At 33.1% G+C, this 22,475-nt stretch overlaps 1 protein-coding gene across 1 annotated transcript; it reads left to right on the top strand.

Moving 5' to 3' along the window:
• The first annotated feature begins 2,526 nt into the window (after positions 1 to 2,526).
• LOC134707212 (histone-lysine N-methyltransferase PRDM9-like) lies at positions 2,527 to 19,179 on the top strand. Its single transcript, XM_063566800.1, has 5 exons — positions 2,527 to 2,767; positions 7,058 to 7,125; positions 14,296 to 14,779; positions 16,885 to 17,070; positions 18,332 to 19,179. Exons 1-5 carry the CDS (start codon positions 2,719 to 2,721, stop codon positions 18,472 to 18,474), a joined length of 930 nt encoding a protein of 309 aa, XP_063422870.1. The 5' UTR covers positions 2,527 to 2,718; the 3' UTR covers positions 18,475 to 19,179.
• Positions 19,180 to 22,475: the final 3,296 nt, after the last annotated feature.

Raw genomic sequence — 22,475 nt, 5'->3', positions numbered from 1 at the left:
GCCTCCAGTTGTTGTCTGGCCTATGGTCGGGTTGTTGTCGCTTTGACACTTTCCCCATTTCCTTTCTTAATTTTATATTAACAGCATTATGATTTACCTGGTTATTGCAATTTATATGGAGGGATACATTGAAGCAACCTGTCAATCATTCACAAATAATTTATCCTATATGGTAATATGATAGACCAGATAAATAATAAAAAGATGGAATAAATATTGTGTAAATGTTGTACCACTAAATGATTAGGTGAACATGCATCATTTTAGTATTTGGGCAATATTCTAACTGGTAGTCAAATGTAGTCACACAAGACTAACAAAGATTAGAGGTTCCTGACTTGGGACAGGTACCAAAATTTGACGGGGTTAAACATTTTTTGTGGAATCTCAACCCTACCATCAACCTCTAGTCACTGTTGAATAAACTATCTACACAGCAATACACGAAGGAAATGGAGTTGTATTTTGTGCTTCTTTGTTAAATATTTATTTGTTTTTGTTCTGATTGAGATTATTACAAGGTGATGGCTTCTGTACCCCTATTTCGACAATTTTGCCCATTATATCTGTTTTGTTCACGCATCGTTGTAAATATATTGGAATTTGATGTGACTGTCATAAAAGTTAGAGGTTTAGTGCTATAAAACCAGGTTCAATCCAACATTTTCTATATTTGAAAATGCCTGTACCAAGTCAGGAATTTGACAGTTGTCCATGGATTCGTTTGATGTGTTTTATCATTTGAATAGGGACTTTCCGTTTTGAATTTTCCTCGGAGTTCATTTTTTTTTGTTATACTTTTTTTGTAAAGAATTCTGATGTTAGAATAGGTTACAGAAGAAACTAAGCAAAAAGACAATGATTATGAATTTATAAAGTACAACTAGCAGTTTCTGATGTGTCACCTACAGACCTCAATTAAAGTGGTCAAACGATTATGTCTTCATCATATAAAAACCCAGCTCAATCCCTTCTGGTAGGTTGTCAGTATCGTGTCATCTTACATTATAGGGAAAGACATAACCTGTAACAGGACAACAACTGGTTTTACAATAAATGTGTCAATATGTGATGCGAAGATTCCATCGAGTGATTTTAGTTATGTTAAAAAAAAGCTATCGATATAAAAGATTTGGCAACAGTATCATATCTATATTCCTAATGAATACGACTAATTACAGGTTTGGTTAGCTTTCGAGGTGAATTGCGATTGTTTGTGCTATGAATAGAATTTTACCATTAAAGATTTGATGTGAAATACTGGAACCTACAAGAAGTCTGCACGCTGATTTATAATTATGAATGATGTTCTTGTATTGATTATAAAGTTTAGTCCTTGTTTGTTTTACGTGTACATTATTATCATGTCGAAATGTACTATGGTATTGTTTATTTGTGTATTTCTCTGTTCTTAGTGTTCTTTCATTTACATGTACTGTATTCCTGGCATGTAATGTTGTCATTTTAGTGTTATATTTTATAATGCCATAAAAGTGCGAGGTTTGGCTAGCCACAAAACCAGGTTAAACTCACCATTTTTCTAAAAATGTTCTGTACCAAGTCAGGAATATGGCAGGTATCTTATAGTGCTTGAATGTCTTAGCTTTACTATAAACAACGTATCTCAACTAAATTGTAAAATGATATCCTTTACATTATCAAAATCTTAATAACTTCCTGCAACGAACATGGATGACGGTAAGCTTCGATCAATAAATTAATCACTGATGTGTCAGCAGTACGTTATAGATTCGCAATAAAATACATACAATACCCAGTTTTATATATTTGCATGCATTTGGTCATTAATTTTAATAACATTATATTTACAAGAAACTCGTTTCATATTACTTTTAAGTACATATTTTCACAAGATATGATGAACATAATTCATATAGAAAACGCATGTAAGTTATTATTTTACAAACAACAGAAAATGTACCGTAGGCGAACATGAAAATTAATTACAATCATTTGCATATGACAATTTGCTAAGAATACATTCTACGTTAGAAAATGATAAAGGTTAGGTACATTTTGGGGATTATTTGACATTATAGATTTATCGAAAATGAAATATAGTATGGAACAATTACTTGTCATTTCTTAGTTTTTAATTCAGAGGAAGGTCTTGTAGGAAATGAAGAATGACTTGAAAAAGTTATATCATACCTAAGAAATTTCTATTTGCCGAAATGCACAAAATACTTTTCCCCAAACGGTTGAAAAAAAATTATGATCTTCAGTTATTACATCGCTTGAATTCGTAACAAAACGAATAAATTATAACGTTACCATGTAAGAAAAAGTCACCAATATCTATGCGTAAACTATGTGTGTATCCTCAGGGTTCCTCAAAATTTATACTGTAAGCTCAACCTTATAAGGCCTCGACCCGATTTTTTTTTATTAATTTTGTGCGTGTTCAGCGGAACGCGTGTCATGAATTATTTCAAATATTTATATGAAAAAAGAAAAATAACAAAACTACCAAACTCTGAGGAAAATTCAAAACGGAATGTCCACATGTAATTATTTTTTTGTTACACACAATCGTAAAACACATTAATAATAAAGACAGTTAATGCAAATCCTTGTAAAATATCATCATGATACAAAAAGGACATTGATTATAACGCTCTACATCTTTTAAGAAACAGCTGTTGATAACTACATGTAGTGTGAATTGAAAGTAGTTTCAAATGTTTTTATGTCAAAATGTTGATGTACATTCTTTTTGGATTTTATACAATTTCTTCTCCGTCAGGTAAGAATAATTTTGTGTAAATATGATTTATTATAATGAATACAAGCTGATGTGATATGATGTGCCAATGAGATCGATTGATTGATTGATGGTTGCTTTACGCCGCATTAGCACAAAAAGGCTATATCGCGGCGATCTGCCAATGAAACAAATGTCGCTAATAACTAATTAAATCAGCTATATGTCACCGTGAAGCTTTCAAAAATACGCACAACGGGCTCTATAGTCAAATATAAAGGGCCATTGCAAAATGGAAAACAATTAAGACATAAAACGACTTAATTTATGACAAAAGAATGAACGAAAAATTTAAATGACAGACAGTAGACAACGACACTCAATGATTTGCGGGCTCCAGACACATAGGACAGGCATATATATTGAATGTTGGTTAAGCAGGATTGTCTGTATATATATATATTCATCGCCGCTTTTTGTGCCAGTTTTATGTCAATAATTGATAGTTTTGTATGTTGTTTTTTTTAATTTTGGTTCATCTATATGTTTCGGAATTTAGTGTGGCATCCAATTTTGCTGGACTAGTTTGCACTTTTTAGGGGTCCATCTGAAGCTTGCCATCTTGTGTGGAATTTTCACGTTTTAATGGAGACCCATAGGTATCTTCTGCTGTTTAGTCGGGCTGCTGCTTCTTTGACACATTTTCTGTTTTCATTCTCATTCTATATATATATATATATATATATAATAAAAAAAAATGTCAATAGAAAATCTAACTCTTACACTGTTTGGAGTAATTTTCAGACTTATATATATATATACAACTCGTCTAAACATCAACCCATCGATGTTAGATCTGTAAATTTGCTTTCGCAAATTTTTGGTTCTTCCCTCGCCTGGATTCGAACCCATGCTACTGATATAGCATGACACCAAATCGCCTGCACTGCAGCCGTCCCGCTAGACCACACGACCACCTGGGCTCTATAAAAGAGCTTCGGTGGCCCTATGTTACCTTTCCTCGTCAGTTTTAATCTAGCGGCGTACTACAGTACATGATATATAAGGCATGAAGATGTTATTGTTACAGATCAGCTAAATTATCTATAGCAAAGGATCATACAAATTAATGTAAGATACAGTCACAGAAAATAATTATATTTATAAGTACGTCTGAGTCAGTATATATATGGGTACTTTTAACATGGCCTTCCAATAACCGTTTCGATCCCTAACATCACTGAAGTGACATTTATTGTCGAAATCCGGATCTGGTGTACTAAAAAAAATATTGACACCGTATGTTTGTGGCATAACATCGTTGCCACAAGTTAAAATTGTTTTCTGTTTAGTTTATATTAAGATCCATTTTGTTACATCTTGTGATCAATTTTATTTGGCAATCGCCAATGGCAGTCAGCAGGGTTAAAGAACATCAGTTGTTCGACCTGTTAGTCAAATGCGTTTTGTTTCATACACTTTTTCACTTTTTTGGTCTTTTGGAAAATGTTGTTTGTGCTGTTTTTAGACCCTTCTACAACGAAATTTGTTTGACATGCACATGTATAAAACTTGCGGTTTTTATCCAACGCAATCATAGGTTTGAAGGTAGTTTTCAATTAAGACTCGTTTATATATTTTCGTTTGGGCTTGTATCATATTTTCCCTGAGGTTTATCTGATCCGTTCATCCTATATTGACTCGTTAAATTCAAGAGTCGAGTCTATCTTAAAATGAGGGTACTTTTTTTTCTAAAAATGAGGGTACTTTTTTTCTAAAAATGAGGGTACTTTTAACATGGCCTTCCAATAACCGTTTCGTTCCTTAACATCATTGAAGAGACATTTATTGTTGAAATCCGGATCTGGTGTACTACATAAAAAAATTGACACCGTATGTTTGTGGCATAACATCGTTGCCACAAGTTAAAATTGTTTTCTGTTTAGTTTTAAATTTATATTAAGATCCATTTTGTTACGTCTTGTGATCAATTTTATTTGGCAATCGCCAATGGCAGTCAGCAGGGTTAAAGAACATCAGTTTTTCGACCTGTTAGTCAAATGCGGTTTGTTTAAATATACTTTTTCACTCTTTTGGTCTTTTGGAAAATGTTGTTTGTGATGTTTTTAGACCCTTCTACAACGAAATTTGTTTTACATGCACACGTATAAAAATTGCGGTTTTTATCCAACGCAATCATAGGTTTGAACGTACTTATGAATATAATTTTTTTCTGTGATTGTATCTTACATTAGTTGGTAGGATCCTTTACTATAGATAATTTAGCTGATCTGTAACAATAACATCTTCATGCCTTATATATCATGTACTGTAGTACGCCGCTAGATTAAAACTGACGTGGAAAGGTAACACATGGCCATGTTTCTTTCGTAGGAAGGCGTCCCAGAAAAAAATTAAAATAGCCTTGCCAGACGTCATAATTATTTGGACTAGTGTGCTGATAGATTTAAAATCGTTATATAAAGGCTAGACTGTGATTTTAAAAAACAAATGTTGAGATCTTTATTAAGCTGGTTCTCGACTGACTACTACACTTTGTTTGAGCAGTTGAGTGAAGCGAATACAAGCGGATTCCAGTTTAGATCTTTATATAATATTTACCAAAAAACGGTGCGGGAAATGGACATGATTTCATTTCCGGATGCGGGAAGCGGGAAGATAATAAAAATAAAAAAAATCTGTTTTGAAAAAAATAGGTGCGGGCGGGTCCGTCGAACAAGGAATCAAATTGGTGTGGCCTAATAGAACTTTTTAATGTATTAATTAGTGTGTTTAAGTTATAATATTAGACATTTATATAATTTTAATTCAGTAACTGTATCAGTTTATTTTCACAAACTGATCCACGCTCAGATGAATTGAATGTTGATTGTTGCTATTTTTAGACATTATATATATATATATATCCCCTTGCCTCTCATGAATGTGACTTACCGAATTTATATATATATATATTGATATAATTTTAGTATATAATTTTAGTATATATATATTTAGAATATATACGTTAGTGGTATACTGCAATTCAATATTTTGGTATCCAGCAATATATAGTTTTAGCATCTAAAGGTATATTATATAATACGTCCATGGTATGGTAGGTTGGACTGAATATTGTCAAAATGGAATCAGTTTGTCCAATCTAATTAAAATTAAATCCTTTAATTGCTCCTGTTCTGATATGTCGCGCATCATATCAGAACAGGAGCAATTAAAGGATTTAATTTTAATTAGATTGCAGTTTGTCATCTTTAGCATTGAGTTCAACCACCGGGGTCCTAAATGGCTATAAAACGAGCTTATAGTTTTCAAAAGTAAAGTACTGAATTAATTCCAAGTTTACACAGAGATCGAACAGTAAAGTTGTCGTCGTTTTTTGTTATCTAAACTTCTTATCCTAAGTCAGGTTAACTAAGCATAGATTACCTTAGCCGTATTTGGCACAACAACTAGAATTTTGGATCCCAAATGCTCTTCAACTTTGTACTTGTTTGGCTTTATAAATATTTTGATATGAGCGTCACTGATGAGTCTTGTGTAGACGAAACGCGCGTCTGGCGTACTAAATTATAATCCTGGTACCTTTGATAACTATTAACTAACTTATATATGAAAGTTAATCAACAGTTTTTGTACCAATACATACTGTAAATATCCTGAACAAGACATTCATTATCATGGAAAAATACAAATGTTGACTAAAAAATCAACTTAAACGACTAACAAGTCATATGTTTTAATCAAACAAGACTTTGATTATCGGAATAAATGAGTAGTGAATGGTAATCAATTTATTTGTAAAACAAAGTAATTTGAAAGCCAAAAAAAGGGGGGGCATATCATTATTATAAAATGTAGGAAAAATTTAGTCATGGATATTAACAAAGGAGGGACGAAAGATACCAAAGGGACAGTCAAACTCATAAATCGAAAATAAACTGACAACGCCATGGCTAAAAACGAAAAAGACAAACAGACAAACAATAGTTCACATGACACAACATAGAAAACTAAAGAATAAACCACACGAACCCCACCAAAAACTCGGGGTGATCTCAGGTGTTCTGGAAGGGTAAGCAGATCCTGTTCCACATGTGGCATCCGTCGTGTTGCTTATGTGATAACAAGTCCGGTAAATAGTCTAATTCGGTAGGTCACATACATGATTCTAGTTACGACGTTAGGAACATATTCGATATCAATAGCCACTTAACAACTAATTAAATGAGAATATTACTCCCCAATTCAAACTAAAGGACAAATTGAAAGAGTTGATATTGCTCATATTTCAACTATATAATCTTATTGTAGTATGTGAAAAATGTGATGGAAGAGGACTCGTCTTTAGTAAAGACATGTTTATTGTGAACAATGTTGAGGTGAGCTTTCTGTAGATATAAATATATATTATTCAAACATATCAAAATTCACCATAAAGTCTTACAACTGATCATTGGACTAGGCTAACATAAAGGTTTCATCAAAAACCATATGTAAATATGTTGGTTCATATATAAACTCGTTATTTATATAAGGTTTAAACGTTAGTACGGCAGACCCGCTATTCGTTTCTATGTATGTTGGCGTTTTTTTAATTTGATGCATTTCTGTATTCCTGTTGTTCCTTTGATTTCCTCTTATAGTTGTTCCACTCCGTCTTAGTTTGTAACCCGGAATTTATTTCTCTCAACCGATTAATAACTTGAACAGGGTATGCTATTGTTGCCTTTTTCATATACAAATGACTCACCGTGACGCTTAAAACAATTGTCCAAATCAAGTATGATGGTAAAAGTCAGTGAGAACCTACAATTACTAGAGTTTTTTTACCAAATACATCTAAATGAATCCATTCCTGGGGAAGAAAATCCCAGTTTTTCGAAACATTTAAAATTTTGTAAGCAGTCAGTGATTAATGATTATCACCATATCAATGATGCATCAGGTTAACTCAAAATTGTTGACGTCTCAGAGATAAAACTAGAACGGAATAATGATTTCATTCTCATAAACTAGTACACAGCTACAGGGTATATATCAGTTCATATATAAAACTTGTTTTGTCTCGCATGTGTGAAAATTACTAACAATATTAGAATATTACAGTTCCTCCAACCAGGAGGACAGAATTTCACTTATAAATATCGTATAAATTTACACAACCTTTCTATTTCAACAACATTTTCAGATGAGAATATTTGATAAAATTTGATAATGTTTGCATTTCAATTTTTGCAATAGCATGTTAAATGTTTGTCTTTTTCTATGTTGAAAACAGTTGCATAACATAATGGAGGGAAATGCATAACCAATATATATTAAGCTACAGTGGAGACAAGACCTTTCTGATCTCGGTATAGTTTGTTTCCTTCCCGTCTCTACAGGCAAACGATGATTTAAAAAAATAATATACACAATATATTAAAACATTCAAGATGAATTCAGTCTCATCAATTTTATAACATAGACCTTTCCAGGATTGATAAAAATCTACAAACCAGTCTTGTCGAAATTGGTCTCTTAGGTTTTTTCAATACTCAATATACTGGACTGATAATTCCCTGGAGGAGGAAATCTCACCAATAGTTCTAATATTAATTAAACACCCATAGATACCAGGAGTTTAAAAAAGACCAAATTAAGGTACAAAGTTTATAGACGATTGAGGACCCGAAATTCCGAAAAGTTTTGCCTATTTACATCTAAAATAATTTATTTCTGGAATAGAACAGTCTGTATTTCAAATATCTCAAAGTTTTGTAAACTGTTAATTTATAAATATGACTTTATCAATATTGATTCTTGTCAACCCAAACTGCTGCCTTTTGGGCTAGTGCTAGCCACTTGGATGAAACTATACATTACAGGGATATAGTTACGATACTATAGATTGCAAATTTTGCCGTTAATATTGATTCACTTATATGTTATTTGCATCGGAACTAAACACATTTTTTTAAAAAACAGTTGTTGGTATGACACGGGTTATGTTCTTCTCATATATGTTATGATGGTTTGATACTAAATCCCTCACGGGAAGGATTGTGCCTGATATTCATATGATGAAGTCATAATCTTTCAATCAGTTTCATTGAATTTGATTTAATTGTTTAATCTGGAGCTGGCATGTCAGTTAACTGCTAGAAGTCTGATTTTATTTATGTATTTTTGTCATCTTGTTTATTTTCTTTTGTTACATCTTCTGATATCAGACTCGGACTTCTCTTGAACTGAATTTTAATGTACGTATTGTTATGCGTTTACTTATCTGCATTGGCTAGATATATAGGGGGAGGGTTGAGATCTTATAAACATGTTTAACCCCGCCGCATTTTTGCGCCTGTCCCAAGTCAGGAGCCTCTTGTCTTTTTTAGTATTGTACTATTTTTAATTTTATTTTCTTGTGTACAAATTGGAGTTTAGTATGGCGATCATTATCATTAAACTAAAACATATATTTGTTTCGGGGCCAGCTGAAGGACGCCTCCGGATGCGGGATTTTTTCGCTGCATTGAAGACCTCTTGGTGACCTTCTGCTGTTGTCTGCTCTATGGTCGGGTTGTTGTTTCTTTGATACTTATCAAAGGTACCAGAATTATAATTTAGTACGCCAGACGCGCGTTTCGTCTACATTAGACTCATCAGTGACACTCATATCAAAATATTTATAAAGCCAAACAAGTACAAGGTTGAAGAGCATTGAGGATCCAAAATTCCGAAAAGTTGCGCCAAATACGGCTAAGGTAATTTATGTCTAGATAAGAAAATCCTTAGTTTTTCGAAAAATTCAAAGATTTGTAAACAGGAAATTTATAAAAATGACCACATTATTAATATTCATGTCAACACCGATACTACTGGACTGATGATACCCTTGTTGACGAAACGTCCACCATCAGTGGCATCAACCCAGTGATGCAAATAGTTATCAAAGGTACCAGATTATAATTTAGTACGCCAGACGCGCGTTTCCTCTACATAAGACTCATCAGTGACACTCATATCAAAATATTTATAAAGCCAAACAAGTACAAAGTTGAAGAGCAGTGAGGATCCAAAATTCCGATAAGTTGTGCCAAATACGGATAAGGAAATCTATGTCTGGGATAAGTAAATCCTTAGTTTTTCGAAAAATTCAAACTTTTGTAAACAGGAAATTTATAAAAATGACCACATTATTAATATTCATGTCAACACCGATGTGTTGACTACTGGGCTTATGATACCCTCGTTGACGAAACGTCCACCATCAGTGGCATCAACCCAGTGATGTAAATAGTTATCAAAGGTACCAGATTATAATTTAGTACGCCAGACGCGCGTTTCCTCTACATAAGACTCATCAGTGACGCTCATATCAAAATATTTATAAAGCCAAACAAGTAGAAAGTTCAAAGCATTGAGGATAAAAGATTCTGAAAAGTTGTGCCAAATACGGTTAATGTAATCTATGCCTGGGACACATTCCCCTTTTCCATTCCCAATTTTATATATCGTTTTATTAAAGTGCAACCTGCTGTTCACAATAATACAAATATGTAACATATTTTTTAATGTCAGCCAGTCTTCAGAGGCTTATGATGCAGTGTACTTATAAAGTTATCATAAGTTTTGGAATTTCAGTGCCTTTAGCATGTAATAGTTTTCAATTTTAAAAGGTTATTCACTTATGGCATTTCACTGGATTCTTATCACAATGAGCAACCTTTTCTGAACTAAATCAAAGGAACCTGGGATTGAAAATAATGAGTTTACAGTACAATTGTCCAAGATTCCAGGGTTATGCTATTTATTGACTGTTGTTGTAGTTTGAGAAATAGAATGCATAAGGCATATGAAATAATGAAAATGTTCGATCCAGACTGAGAGCAGAAAGGTTCTGTTCCCAAAATCTAATTAGATGCATTTATCTGTAGGAAAATCCTACATCATTCGATTTCTGAATAATTTAACCCCACTTATATCCTGGTACCTTTGATAACTATATGTACCTTTCATTCATGTACTAATCAACCGTATCACTACCGAACGCTTTACTCCCTATAAGTTTTTATTTCAAGTTTAGCCATGGCGTTGTCAGTTTGTTTTAGATTTATGAGTTTGACTGTCCCTTTGGTATCTTTCGTCCCTCTCCTTTAGAAATATAGCTTCGATCTTTCGCCGTGAATACATTGTCGTCGTTGTTTAATTCCGTACAAATACTCACTCCTCCGGATGCGGGATTTTCTCGCTTCAATACACTATTGGTGGCCTTCGGTTGTTATCTGCTCTTTTTGGTCGGGTTCTTGTCTCTTTGACACATTCCCCATTTCCATTCTCAATTTTATATTTCATATAGTATGTAATAGTAAATTCACGATGACCTGCGTATGAATACAATATGTATATCTTCGGCCAATATATTGATCCTAAATGCTCTTTAACTTCGTACTTTTTTTGGCCTCTTTAACTTTTTTTATTCGAGCGTCACTGGTGAGTCTTTTGTTGACGAAACGCACGTCTGGTGCAAATTACAAAATTTCGATCCTGGTATCTATGATGAGTTTATTATGGCAACTACTGGGTCGTTGACACTGCTCGTAAAGTTTTTATTTCCCGAAGGTATTACAAGCCCAGTAGTCAGCACTTCTTTGTCGACATAAATTATCATTGATATGGTCATAAAAAAAATACCTGTTTATAGAATTTGAAATTTTTGAAATACCAAGAATTTCTCCCTCAAAAACAGATTACCGTTGCTGTATTTGGTAAAACTTTAAGAATTTTCGGGTCCTCAATGCTCTTCAATTTTGTAATAATTTATTTGGCCCTTTTAACTTTTTTTTATGCGAGCGTCACTGGTGAGGTTTTTTTGTAGACGAAAAGCGTGTCTGTGCAAAATACAAAATTTCAATCCGGGGTTCTATGATGAGTTTATTCATATGCAGATGTTTCGAATGGAACTTGTTTGCATTAATTATCTCCTTCAACTCCAAGTACAAAAGGAAATAACGCAAAATTCCAAAACCTTGTTCAAAATGAAGGGCTATGAAAGATTAAAGGATTTAAAGGGGGGAAATTGTTTGTACTACAGGGGATAAGTAAGTATATAAATGGTGTTCTGTTATTATCGCTTGTGAAACAACATTTTACAGAATTGTGTTTAATAATATTTCCAAGGCTTAGTTCAGAGATGAAAAAAAAACAATTTGTTTTTATACAAATATGTATATTCATGGCTCTAACATCTGTCGATACCTGTATCTTGTCATTGCACAAGGTTTGTCTCTGATAGTTAATAACGTCTTGATACTAAATCAATTGAATGTTGGATGTGTACTGATTGATATATTGGAGGTTTGGCTAGCCATAAAACCAGGTTGAACCAACATTTTGTTTTATTAAAATGCCCTGTAGCAAGTCTGAAATATGACAGTTGTTATCACAGAGTTCGTTTCTATCTAAACAGTGTTACTGATTTCTCTCGATCGATTTAAGACTTTTGACTTTTCTGGTATACTATTGTTGCCTTTATTTAGTCTTTTATAAGTTATTAGCTTTGAACAAGCTGTCAGTAACTGCGAGTATTCTAACATTTATAATTTGTGTCTTTTGTTGATAAGGACGTAAAGATACCATACCACGTCTGGTCTGTGTTTTTGTTTAATGTGTTTTTCTGCATTGTATCGGTGTGATGAGATCATAAAATTTAGAATGGAAACGAATATGTCAAAGAAACAACAACCCGACCAAGAAGCAGATAACAGACAAAAGCCACCAATCGGTCTCCAATGCAGCGTGAGTTAAATCCTTTTCAACTGGTTTTTTTTTTATAGTTATACTATTAGTGGTTACTGTTATCACACTATCCAAGGTAGGGGAAAGTTTGGCGCCAGCAAACTAGTTTTACTTCACCACATTCTGCAGGTGCCGATCCCTAAGCCAGGAGCATGATATTCCGTGGTTGGCGATTGTTGCTGTATTTCATGTTTTTGTAAAAAAAAAAATAAGGCCGTAGGGTAACCTTTTGTAAACTAATATGTCATTTGTTCTCTGATGGAGAATTGACAATCATACCATAACATCTTATTTTTATATTTACTCGTGTTGTTCAAAATTATCAATCAATTATTTTGCATTAGAACTTGAAGTTAGATAACCACTATCAAACACATGATAAAAGTTCATTAAAAGTTGAGTTTTGAGACTTTGTGGAATATATGTAAATTGTTAACTTCCAAATATGTGTTTCCAGATTTGTAAAACATTAAAATAGGGTGGAAATTATAAAAAAAACTAACTTAAAGGGGCATTAGTTGTCAAATTCATGTTAACCGATGTGACCCAAAATCGCAATCTAATTAATCATTTAGATGACTTCCGAAGACTTCCGACGGTCACATGATCCGATTTAAACAGAGACAAAAATATAAATAGATAGCGACTTCGTGCAATTCAATTTCTCAAGGTCGGTTTGATCAATTATATTTCATGTTATAGGTTGAAAAATAGGTTAATCATCGTTTGACCTCTATAAGTCTGGCATACCCAATATCTAGCTAAGACGTTAAACGGAAGGGCACATGCATACGGATTCAATTATTTACTTGCAGGTGAATAATTCGGCTGTGGTGTTTCTTATCTTTCTTTGGCAAAATTGAACTAAACTGGCTGTTAAATAAATTTAATTTCACTTTTTCACATTCATGCATAATTGATCAAAAAATATATTTTAATTCTTTTCATATATCGTAGCTAATGCACCTTAAATACAATGTATACAACTTTATATGTAAAATATAATATTTAATACATGTTTGTTCCCTTTGAGATGAATGAAATTGTTTTCATATCTATTTAGTTTTTGTATTTTTTATTGCTTGCTTTTCGAATTAGAACTAAATTTAGATTACCATTGGTATTTCTCTTTTTTAAAATGATATATATTATTCATAGACAAAGACAAAGACAAACACACAGTGACGCATGTCGTCATCAAAAGTAGACAATGGACATTATTTCTTAAAACAAGAGTAGGAATCAGACAGGATTTTTATATTGATTCGATATAAATATAAACCTATACATAATATATATAAAAGAAGGTGTAGTATGATTGCCAATGAAACAACTCTCAACAGGAGACAAAATGACACAGAAATTAACATTTATAGGCCTTCAACAATGAGCAAAGCCCAAACCGCATAGTCAGCCATGAAAGGCTCCGAAATGACAATGTGAAACAGTTCAAACGAGAAAACTAACGGCCTTATTTTTTTTTTTTTAAAGTAACGAAAAACAAATATGCAACACATAAAAGAAACGACAACCATTGAATTACAGGCTCCTGACTTGGAACAGGCACATACATACATGACGTGGCGGGTTTAAACATGTTCACGGGATGACCGGGGTCCCAACCCTCCCCCTAACCTGGGAAGTGGTATAACAGTACACCACAAGAAAGAACTAAAAAAATGAAAGAGGCTTAACTCATCACATGAACAAAAATATAAGTCTATATCGATGTTCTATTGTTTGACATTCATGATATTTTTGATTGTTTACAGACGAACCTCACAGACGACAATCGACCGTTGGCTACGCTACCCACTGGCTTGTCGATTCGACCATCTGGAATCCCTGAAGCCGGTTCTGGTGTATTTGCTGAAAGATCGTTCCCTAAGGGTACCAGATTTGGTCCGTATGGTGGGAAAATAACAGAAAACATTGATAACTGGTCCTATGCATTTAATGTTTACGGTGACGATGATTCTGTTAAATATTATGTAGACGCTTTATACAAAAACAATTCAAATTGGTTACGATATGTTAATTGTGCGAGAACGGTTCACGAAGAAAATGTGTATGTCTTGCAATTAAACGAGGAAGTATTTTACGTTACGTACGAATGTATAACAGAAGGAACAGAGCTACTTGTTTGGTATGGACCTGATTATGGTGAAGACCTGGGGTTACAGAGAAAACCAGAAGATTATCAAGAACGATTTCATGAACAAGATGTCAGATATGTTATCGAAAACACAATAACGGGTAAGAAAGTAATGTTAGACAAAAAAAGATAAAAAGTTATCATTATCTTATATTCCGTGCATAGAAATCATCACTTTAGATTTTTCATAAAAGGTTTATTCGTGTTTCTACTTGTTTTTCTCTACTGTTGATAACTTACTTACTCACTTACGTAGGCCTTTGTCTCCTCCAGGGAGCATACGCCATTAACGAACTCCCTCCATCTAATTCGATGTAGCGCCCTTTTTTTGTTAAGTGTTCTAGTTGTATCCCTGTTGCTTAATTTCAAGTTCCGTGTCCCTGAACCAGTTTACTCTTAGTCGTCCTCTGTTTCTGGTTCCATTTGTAAAAATGCCTGTTTGTTATGCTATTCATTAGTATTTGTAGTGTGTTACCTACACATTTTATTTCTTGATTTGGGTGACAATGGGTTCTTTAACAGCTCTTTTCCTCGGGTCTTTATTACTAACTCTGTCAAACCATCTAATTTTCATGATTCTGGCAGCCAGTATTTGATGAACCTATGGAGTCTTGATAAATTGGTTTAGTTCATGTTGTTATCCATGTTTGTTTGTTTATAGATATAGGAAGATGTGGTGTGAGTGCCAATGAGACAACTCTCCATCCAAATAACAATTTAAAAATTAAACCATTATAGGTTAAAGTACGGTCTTCAACACGGAGCCTTGGCTCACACCGAACAACAAGCTATAAAGGGCCCCAAAATTACTAGTGTAAAACCATTCAAACGGGAAAACCAACGGTCTAATCTATATAAACAAAACGAGAAACGAGAAACACGTATATATTACATAAACAAACGACAACTACTGTACATCAGATTCCTGACTTAGGACAGGTGCAAACATTTGCAGCGGGATTAAACGTTTTAATGGGCCCAAACCTTCTCCCTTTTTCTTGTTTGTTTGTTCTTCTTTCCCTAGAATGTTAAAGATGACTCTGGCTTTGTTAATTCTTGATTTAACAATAGCGTCTATAGCCAATTCTATATTGACGTTTCGTTATTTATAAGTAATCTCCTCTGGTTCTTCTATATTTTTGTCGCTCATATTGGTTTATTCACATATTGATCTTTATTACTTATTCTTGCATTTATAGATACATGTAAACAAAGATTGAAATTATATTGTTTTCAAAGTTGTTGATAAAATCATAGCGTTTAGAAGAAAATCTCTGGAAGAAAATTTTAACGGAGGTTAGATGATTTATCTTGAACGTTTTTCTTTGAACCGATCTTTTTCTAATCGAAATTTATAGATGGTAGATTGCTAGTATTAGCAATTTCTAACCCTCATCACAAAGCATTGTTCAAGTGTTTGCCAAATGGCAGGTTTTTAGCTAAATCATAATGTTTGAGATATGAACAATTTGATGTGATTTTCGGATCTTTTGTGATGACATGAATTATAATTGATTTTGGTCATATTTATATAAATTAACTGTTAACAAAACTTTAGAATTTTTGAAATACTAAGGCTTTTCTACCTCAGGAATAGATTACCTCAGCTGTATTTGACAAAAGTTTTAGGAATTTTTGTCCTCAATGCTCTTCGACTTCGTTCTTTATTTGGCCCTTTTAACTTTTTGGGATTTGATTGTTATGTATGAACTGCCTAACTTTTCTGAAATGCTTTTGATATATCAAGGTGGTTTTTTTTTTGGGGGGGGGGGGGGGGTAATTGCCATTTAAGAGATGTTCACATTTGCATTGCGATAGCGAGTCGGCTTACTCTTTTGGTATTTGTTTCATTTTATTAACTTTGTTTCTTTGTTAAACCTTTTGACACATGCTGTAGAAAACAAATCAAGTGTTCATAAATTTGATCACAAACCAACAGGGTGCATGTATATAAATGTTCTATTTGGATGACAAATTAACACATTATGTTAATTTTTTGCATCTTTAACAAAATCAATACAGCCAACATCTACATATTTGAATATTTCTTGGAAAACAATCATAGATCATGGGTTGTATTTTTGTATTTGCTATATCTATAAAAGAAGGCGAATTATTTAAGCTATTTGAAGTTTGTGTTTTCTGTGGCACATTTAACTTTAAACGAAGTAGTAATTTTAACTGAAAGTTATGTTTTATTTTACAGAAAATGTTCATAAACTGTACACACATTGCTATAAATTCTTCAATCAGGCACCATTTATCAAACCACCGGGGGAAAATGGCACGTTTGACAAATATTGCTTTCACGATGGGAGTTATCAAGTTTGTCTTTACAGCGAATGTAATGCAAATCCTTGCACAAATCAAACTGACTGTAAAGATTGTGATGGTTAGTATTGTTTCATGTATAATATATCAAAGTTAATTCAATGGTATTGGTTATAATTGTCATTATACAAACAAAAACATGTAATGCCACTTCAACATGTTCAATAGGACTCTGTACAAACGTTTATTAGCGGGTGTTGAATATCTTTGATGAATCTGATCAACGTTTCTGTTGCCAAAATCGTCCGACAAATATGAATATTTCATAGGGACAGCTTGTCAACTTTTCAGTGTAAAATATCGACAAATATAATGCCTACCCATGTTAAAATGAGCATAGAGCATGACATGAAGGAATTATTTCTTAATCAAAATGTACCAGGCTTATAATTTAATTAGCCATACGCGCGTTTCGTCTATATAAGACTCGTCAGTGACGCTCAGATGTACTATCCATACCTTCACTTTTGGCCTCCCTTGGAATTATAGGCTGCCGCTATATTTTGTGACAGGACTACAATACAAATATATTAAAGAACATTCAGGACAGAGGCATACACAAATTAACAATACAATATAACATACTTGAAAATATTAACGAATTAATTTACCGGAAGACAATAAATCAGTACTAGTACATTTATGAATATTTTGATAAAATAAAGGATTTTCTATTATACGAGAGTTTATGCGCGCATGCTTTATAGTAAAACTCAGCCATTCGAGAATATAAAGTCTATTCATGTTGTTTTAAATCGGAAGTTTCATATGACTTAACCTGACGTACGAAATTGGAACATTTTTTGTTTTTAGTTTAAAAGACAAAACTAATTACTTTTTTTTTCATCAATTTGTGACTTACAGTTTGACAATTTTAGAAGCACGGCATGTCTTTACGTTATTTTAGCAAGACAGCTTCACTGTCAAAGATCCATGTTTTAGTTCCTGTTTAAGAACGCTGATGTTGCTCAATTGATATTTACATAGCACTTTCTATTCGTTAAAAGTTAGAAGCTAAAAAATCAAACTACCTCAAAATAATAATATAGTCCAAAGATTTTTAGCTAGTCGTATCGTAACTTCATTATTTTAGGTCGCACTTTGTAAATACAGCTGATTCACAAACCGCGCCTCATTTAGGGAGATATATAATATTCATAAATAAATTGATTTGTTTACGCGCTGGTTTCCAAATATGATCTTTATGTTTCATATCATGGGAAATTGAATTGTCTATATTTACAGATTTGCAACCATTAAATATCTTTTCTAAAAAGAAGTTTATCAGCTACCATTCATTAGAATAATAACATTTTTTGTAGGTTACTGTTTACATCAAGGAAAGTATTTCAAAGCCACCGAAAAATTCAAACATGTAGACACAATTAATACATGTGTTTGCAATGAGGATGGACATTTTGGTTGCACAATTTTTTCTCAGTTTACAGAGTACATTTGTAGCTAAATAATAGTTAGCTAAATATGAAGAAAAACAGTGCCATTTCTTCACTTTGGACACAGATTTCGTGGAGTTTGCAGTCACAATTGGAGTATTTAATTGTTTTTCGAGAACTATAACATCAAATTTTGTATTCAAACATACGTTTATTTCGCTTCATTTGGTGGTAACCTACATGTAGGTGCTTTGATCTCGTTTCAAATTAATGTCAAATTAATATTTAGTAAAATCGATCAAGTTTCAGGATTGCAGGATAATGGTACACGAATTTGCAGTAGCTACGTGCATCAGTGTTCTTTGGTTTTAAAAATACTGAACCAAATTCTCCACAATTTTATAGAGTATTAATTATGCAATTGAATTGGTAAATTAAAACCCATATGAAGTCGTGGAAAGCATTTATGAAAGTTATTTGATTGGGCAATTACGTTCCTCTTATGTCGCTATCGTTCAATAAATACTGCTGGAAATGCGACCTTCTTGTAACTTAAAATAAGTATTTGGGTTATCCTTCTTTCTACGAAAATTCTAGTTTCAGTTAACATAAAGTTGATTGAATTTCCTTCTGTAATTACTCTCTATCAAAGTGTCTTGTCAACATGTAACTTAACTTTTTAAATGTCTTCTTAGTGCTGTAAAGAAGTTTGCACGCGGACTGTCGACCAAAGGATATTCTGTATCTTAATTATTGGATGATATAATGTGTGAAAGTTTTTTATATAGATACAGGAAGATGTGGTATGAGTGTCAATCAGACAACCTTCCATCAAAGTCCGACAATTTATAAACATAAACCATTATAGGTCAAGGTACGGCATATATCATATGTTGATTTTCGTTATATTCTGAATCCAAACAGTTCTTTTTCGAACTAACTGATTACCTCTAATTATATAGCTAACTATTTAACTCTTAAAATAAAGTATAGTTGTTGTTGTTCACGAGAGTAAAAAACTTTAGAATTTTGCTACCGATATAAGTCAGATAGAGTTTTTATAATCCAAAAAACCCTGAACGGTCCCTGAAAATCTTTCGTTTCGATAAGGCATAATTATGGAAGCGCATATGGTACACCCCTTGTAAAGTTATTTTGTTGCTAATAAGTCGGAAATATAAGTTTTGTTGTGTGTTATAAGCTGGAATCTAATAATCATGTGGATTCAACATGTCGAAATGATGAAGAAATAATTGTATTACAATGTCGACTTGCTAATATATATGTAATGACATATTGATAAGAAGTCGACATGATAAATTCAACTTGTTACTTGATTAAGTCGACTTGTTTATTTGTTGATTAGGTAAAACCACGTGACTACTTTTGAAAAAACATAGGTCTATTATTAAATCGATTTCCATATTTCGTTTGTTAAAAGTGCTTCGGCTGTGTGAGTTATTTCGTAGGAAATGGGGAAACGGCAGTCAAATATCAGACAAAAATACCAAAAAAATACAATATTTCGGGCGTAAGGGGGATATACCCCCGTCATTTAGTCAGGCCGTTTATTTTCCTTAATTCTCAAATGGAATCGGTACTATACTTAATTCGTAAAGGTTTCCACGAAACCCTCTGTTTCGCCTGAGACTGCTATTGTCTCTAAAAAGTTTATTTTTTCAGTAGCATACAAGATTTAACATTTTTTTATTTCTGTAGATGCTTAATCTTGAAGATCTAAAAGATTAACTCAAATACAACAATACACGATTTATAACATAAATGTTTGTTGTTGAGATATACAAGTTTCTGGCCATGTGCACTCTGTGTATCATTTTTATCGAGCCTTTGACTTAAGTCGAAAAAGCGAGACTAAGCAGTCCTACTTTCCGTCGGCGTCGGCGTCGTCGTCGGCGGCGTCCACAAATATTCACTCTGTGGTTAAAGTTTTTGAAATTTTAATAACTTTCTTAAACTACACTGGATTTCTACCAAACTTGGACAGAAGCTTGTGTATGATCATAAGATAGTATCCAGAAGAAAAGTTGTAAAAATAAAATTCCATTTTTTCCGTATTTTACTTATAAATGGACTTAGTTTTTTCTGCGGGGAGACATTACATTCACTCTGTGGTAAAAGTTTTTAGAATTTTAATAACTTTCTTAAACTATCCTTTGTTTGAACCAAACTTGGACAAAAGCTTGTTTATGATCATAAGATAGTATCCAGAAGTAAATTTTGTAAAAAAATAAATCCATTTTTTCCGTATTTTACTTTTAAATGGACTTAGTTTTTCTACAGAGAAACATCACATTTACTCTGTGGTTAAAGTTTTTAAAAATTTAATAACTTTCTTAAACTAGCTGGGTTTGTACCAAACTTGGACAGAAGCTTATTTATGATCATAAGATAGTATCCAGAAGTAAATTTTGTTAAAAGATATTTCCATTTTTTCTGTATTTTACTTTTAAAGGGACTTACATTTTCTTCCAGTTAACATAACATACAGTCTGCAGTTTAAGTTTTCAAAACATTAATTAGATTCATTAACTATCCTACATTTTTACCAAACTTGGACAGATGCTTCTTACAATCAAAAGGAATATTTTTATTGATTTTTTTCCTCCTTTATGTTGAGCCTGCGATTTACAGCAAAAGTAGGCGAGACACTGGGTTCCGCGGAACCCTTACAAATTTTTATTTGTATCCATCTGATGCATGTGATGAGTAAAGCCTTTTTCAATTGATTTTTATAGGTCAATCTTATGTTGTTATGTAACACCACTTCCTAGGTAAGGGGAGGATTAGGATCCCGCTTATCCGCTTACATGTTTAACTCCGCCACATTCTATATGTATGTGCCTGCCCACTGTCATGAGTCTGTTATTCAGTTGTTGTCGTTTGTTGATGTTTTACATATTTGTTTTTCGTTCAATTTTTGTTCATTAATAAGTTCGTTAGTTTTCTCATTTGAACTGTTTATCTGATTGGCAATTATACCACGTCTACTTTCTTAATACTTAAAACTAAGAAGATGTGGTATGAAAGCCAATAAGACATATCTCCAAAACATACCAAATCACTGAGAAGTAAGCAGCTATATGTCACTATATGGTCTTTAACAATGAGAAACAAAACATACTGCATAGTAAGCTATGAAAGTCCCCGAAATGATAAAAATGTGGGGGGAAAATGAGAAACATGAGAAAGACGAAGACGCCGACGCCATTATTATTGACGACTGCATAACTATTTGCTTTGTCTCACTTCCGCGACATTAATGTCGCAGGCTCGACATACATCAAATGACTAGTACTTTATTGTCAACAAATGGAACACTTTTAATCATCTCACACTCAATTACAGGAACACAAAGAATAATATATGTTCCAATTGTTGAAACCATAATTCCTTCCGCTTTTCCTCGCAGATGACCTTCCATATTCGACAAAATCAATGGGTTTGTAATTTCACGAATAACATGACGACAGCTGACTCACGTTGAGCAGGATCAACCCACTTTTCGAGATCTTTGCCGGATTTTGATGAATTTATATTGACTAGTAATACCGATATATTGAGTTATCTAGCTTCAACTGATGTTTTATTGATTTTGTTGTGCTGTGACACGGCGTTCCCATGTTTGGTGTAAGGTTAAGCGCTCACAGACATGTTTAACCCCACCACATTCTTTACATGCCCGTCACAAATCAAGAGCATGTAGTTCAAAAGTTGACGTTGGTTCATATTTGTTTTTTTTTGTAAATTGTTTTGTTATAAATAAGGCCGATACATTTTTCGTTTGAATTGTTTCATATTTCCATGTGGAGGTCTATTAGATTTGTTAAAGGTCGTACGGCTGTCTGTGATTGCTTACATCCTCTTTATTTAAACTCAGGTAGCTAGTTGTCTCATTGGCAATCACACCACATCTCACAACTTTATTGAGTAGTGGCGTCGGCGTCTTGGTCATATAGATTGTTATGTTTCCCGCCTGTGTAGTTATACATGTCAATTCGGATGCTTTCATAGCTTTCTATACGCGGTAAAGGTTTTGCTGATCTTCTTTTTT

This window comes from Mytilus trossulus, chromosome 1 (assembly GCF_036588685.1).
Source record: "Mytilus trossulus isolate FHL-02 chromosome 1, PNRI_Mtr1.1.1.hap1, whole genome shotgun sequence".
In the NCBI taxonomy this organism is placed as follows: domain Eukaryota; kingdom Metazoa; phylum Mollusca; class Bivalvia; order Mytilida; family Mytilidae; genus Mytilus; species Mytilus trossulus.
The sequence above is the reverse complement of the archived record's forward strand: the minus strand, read 5'-3'. Positions and strand labels throughout refer to the sequence as shown.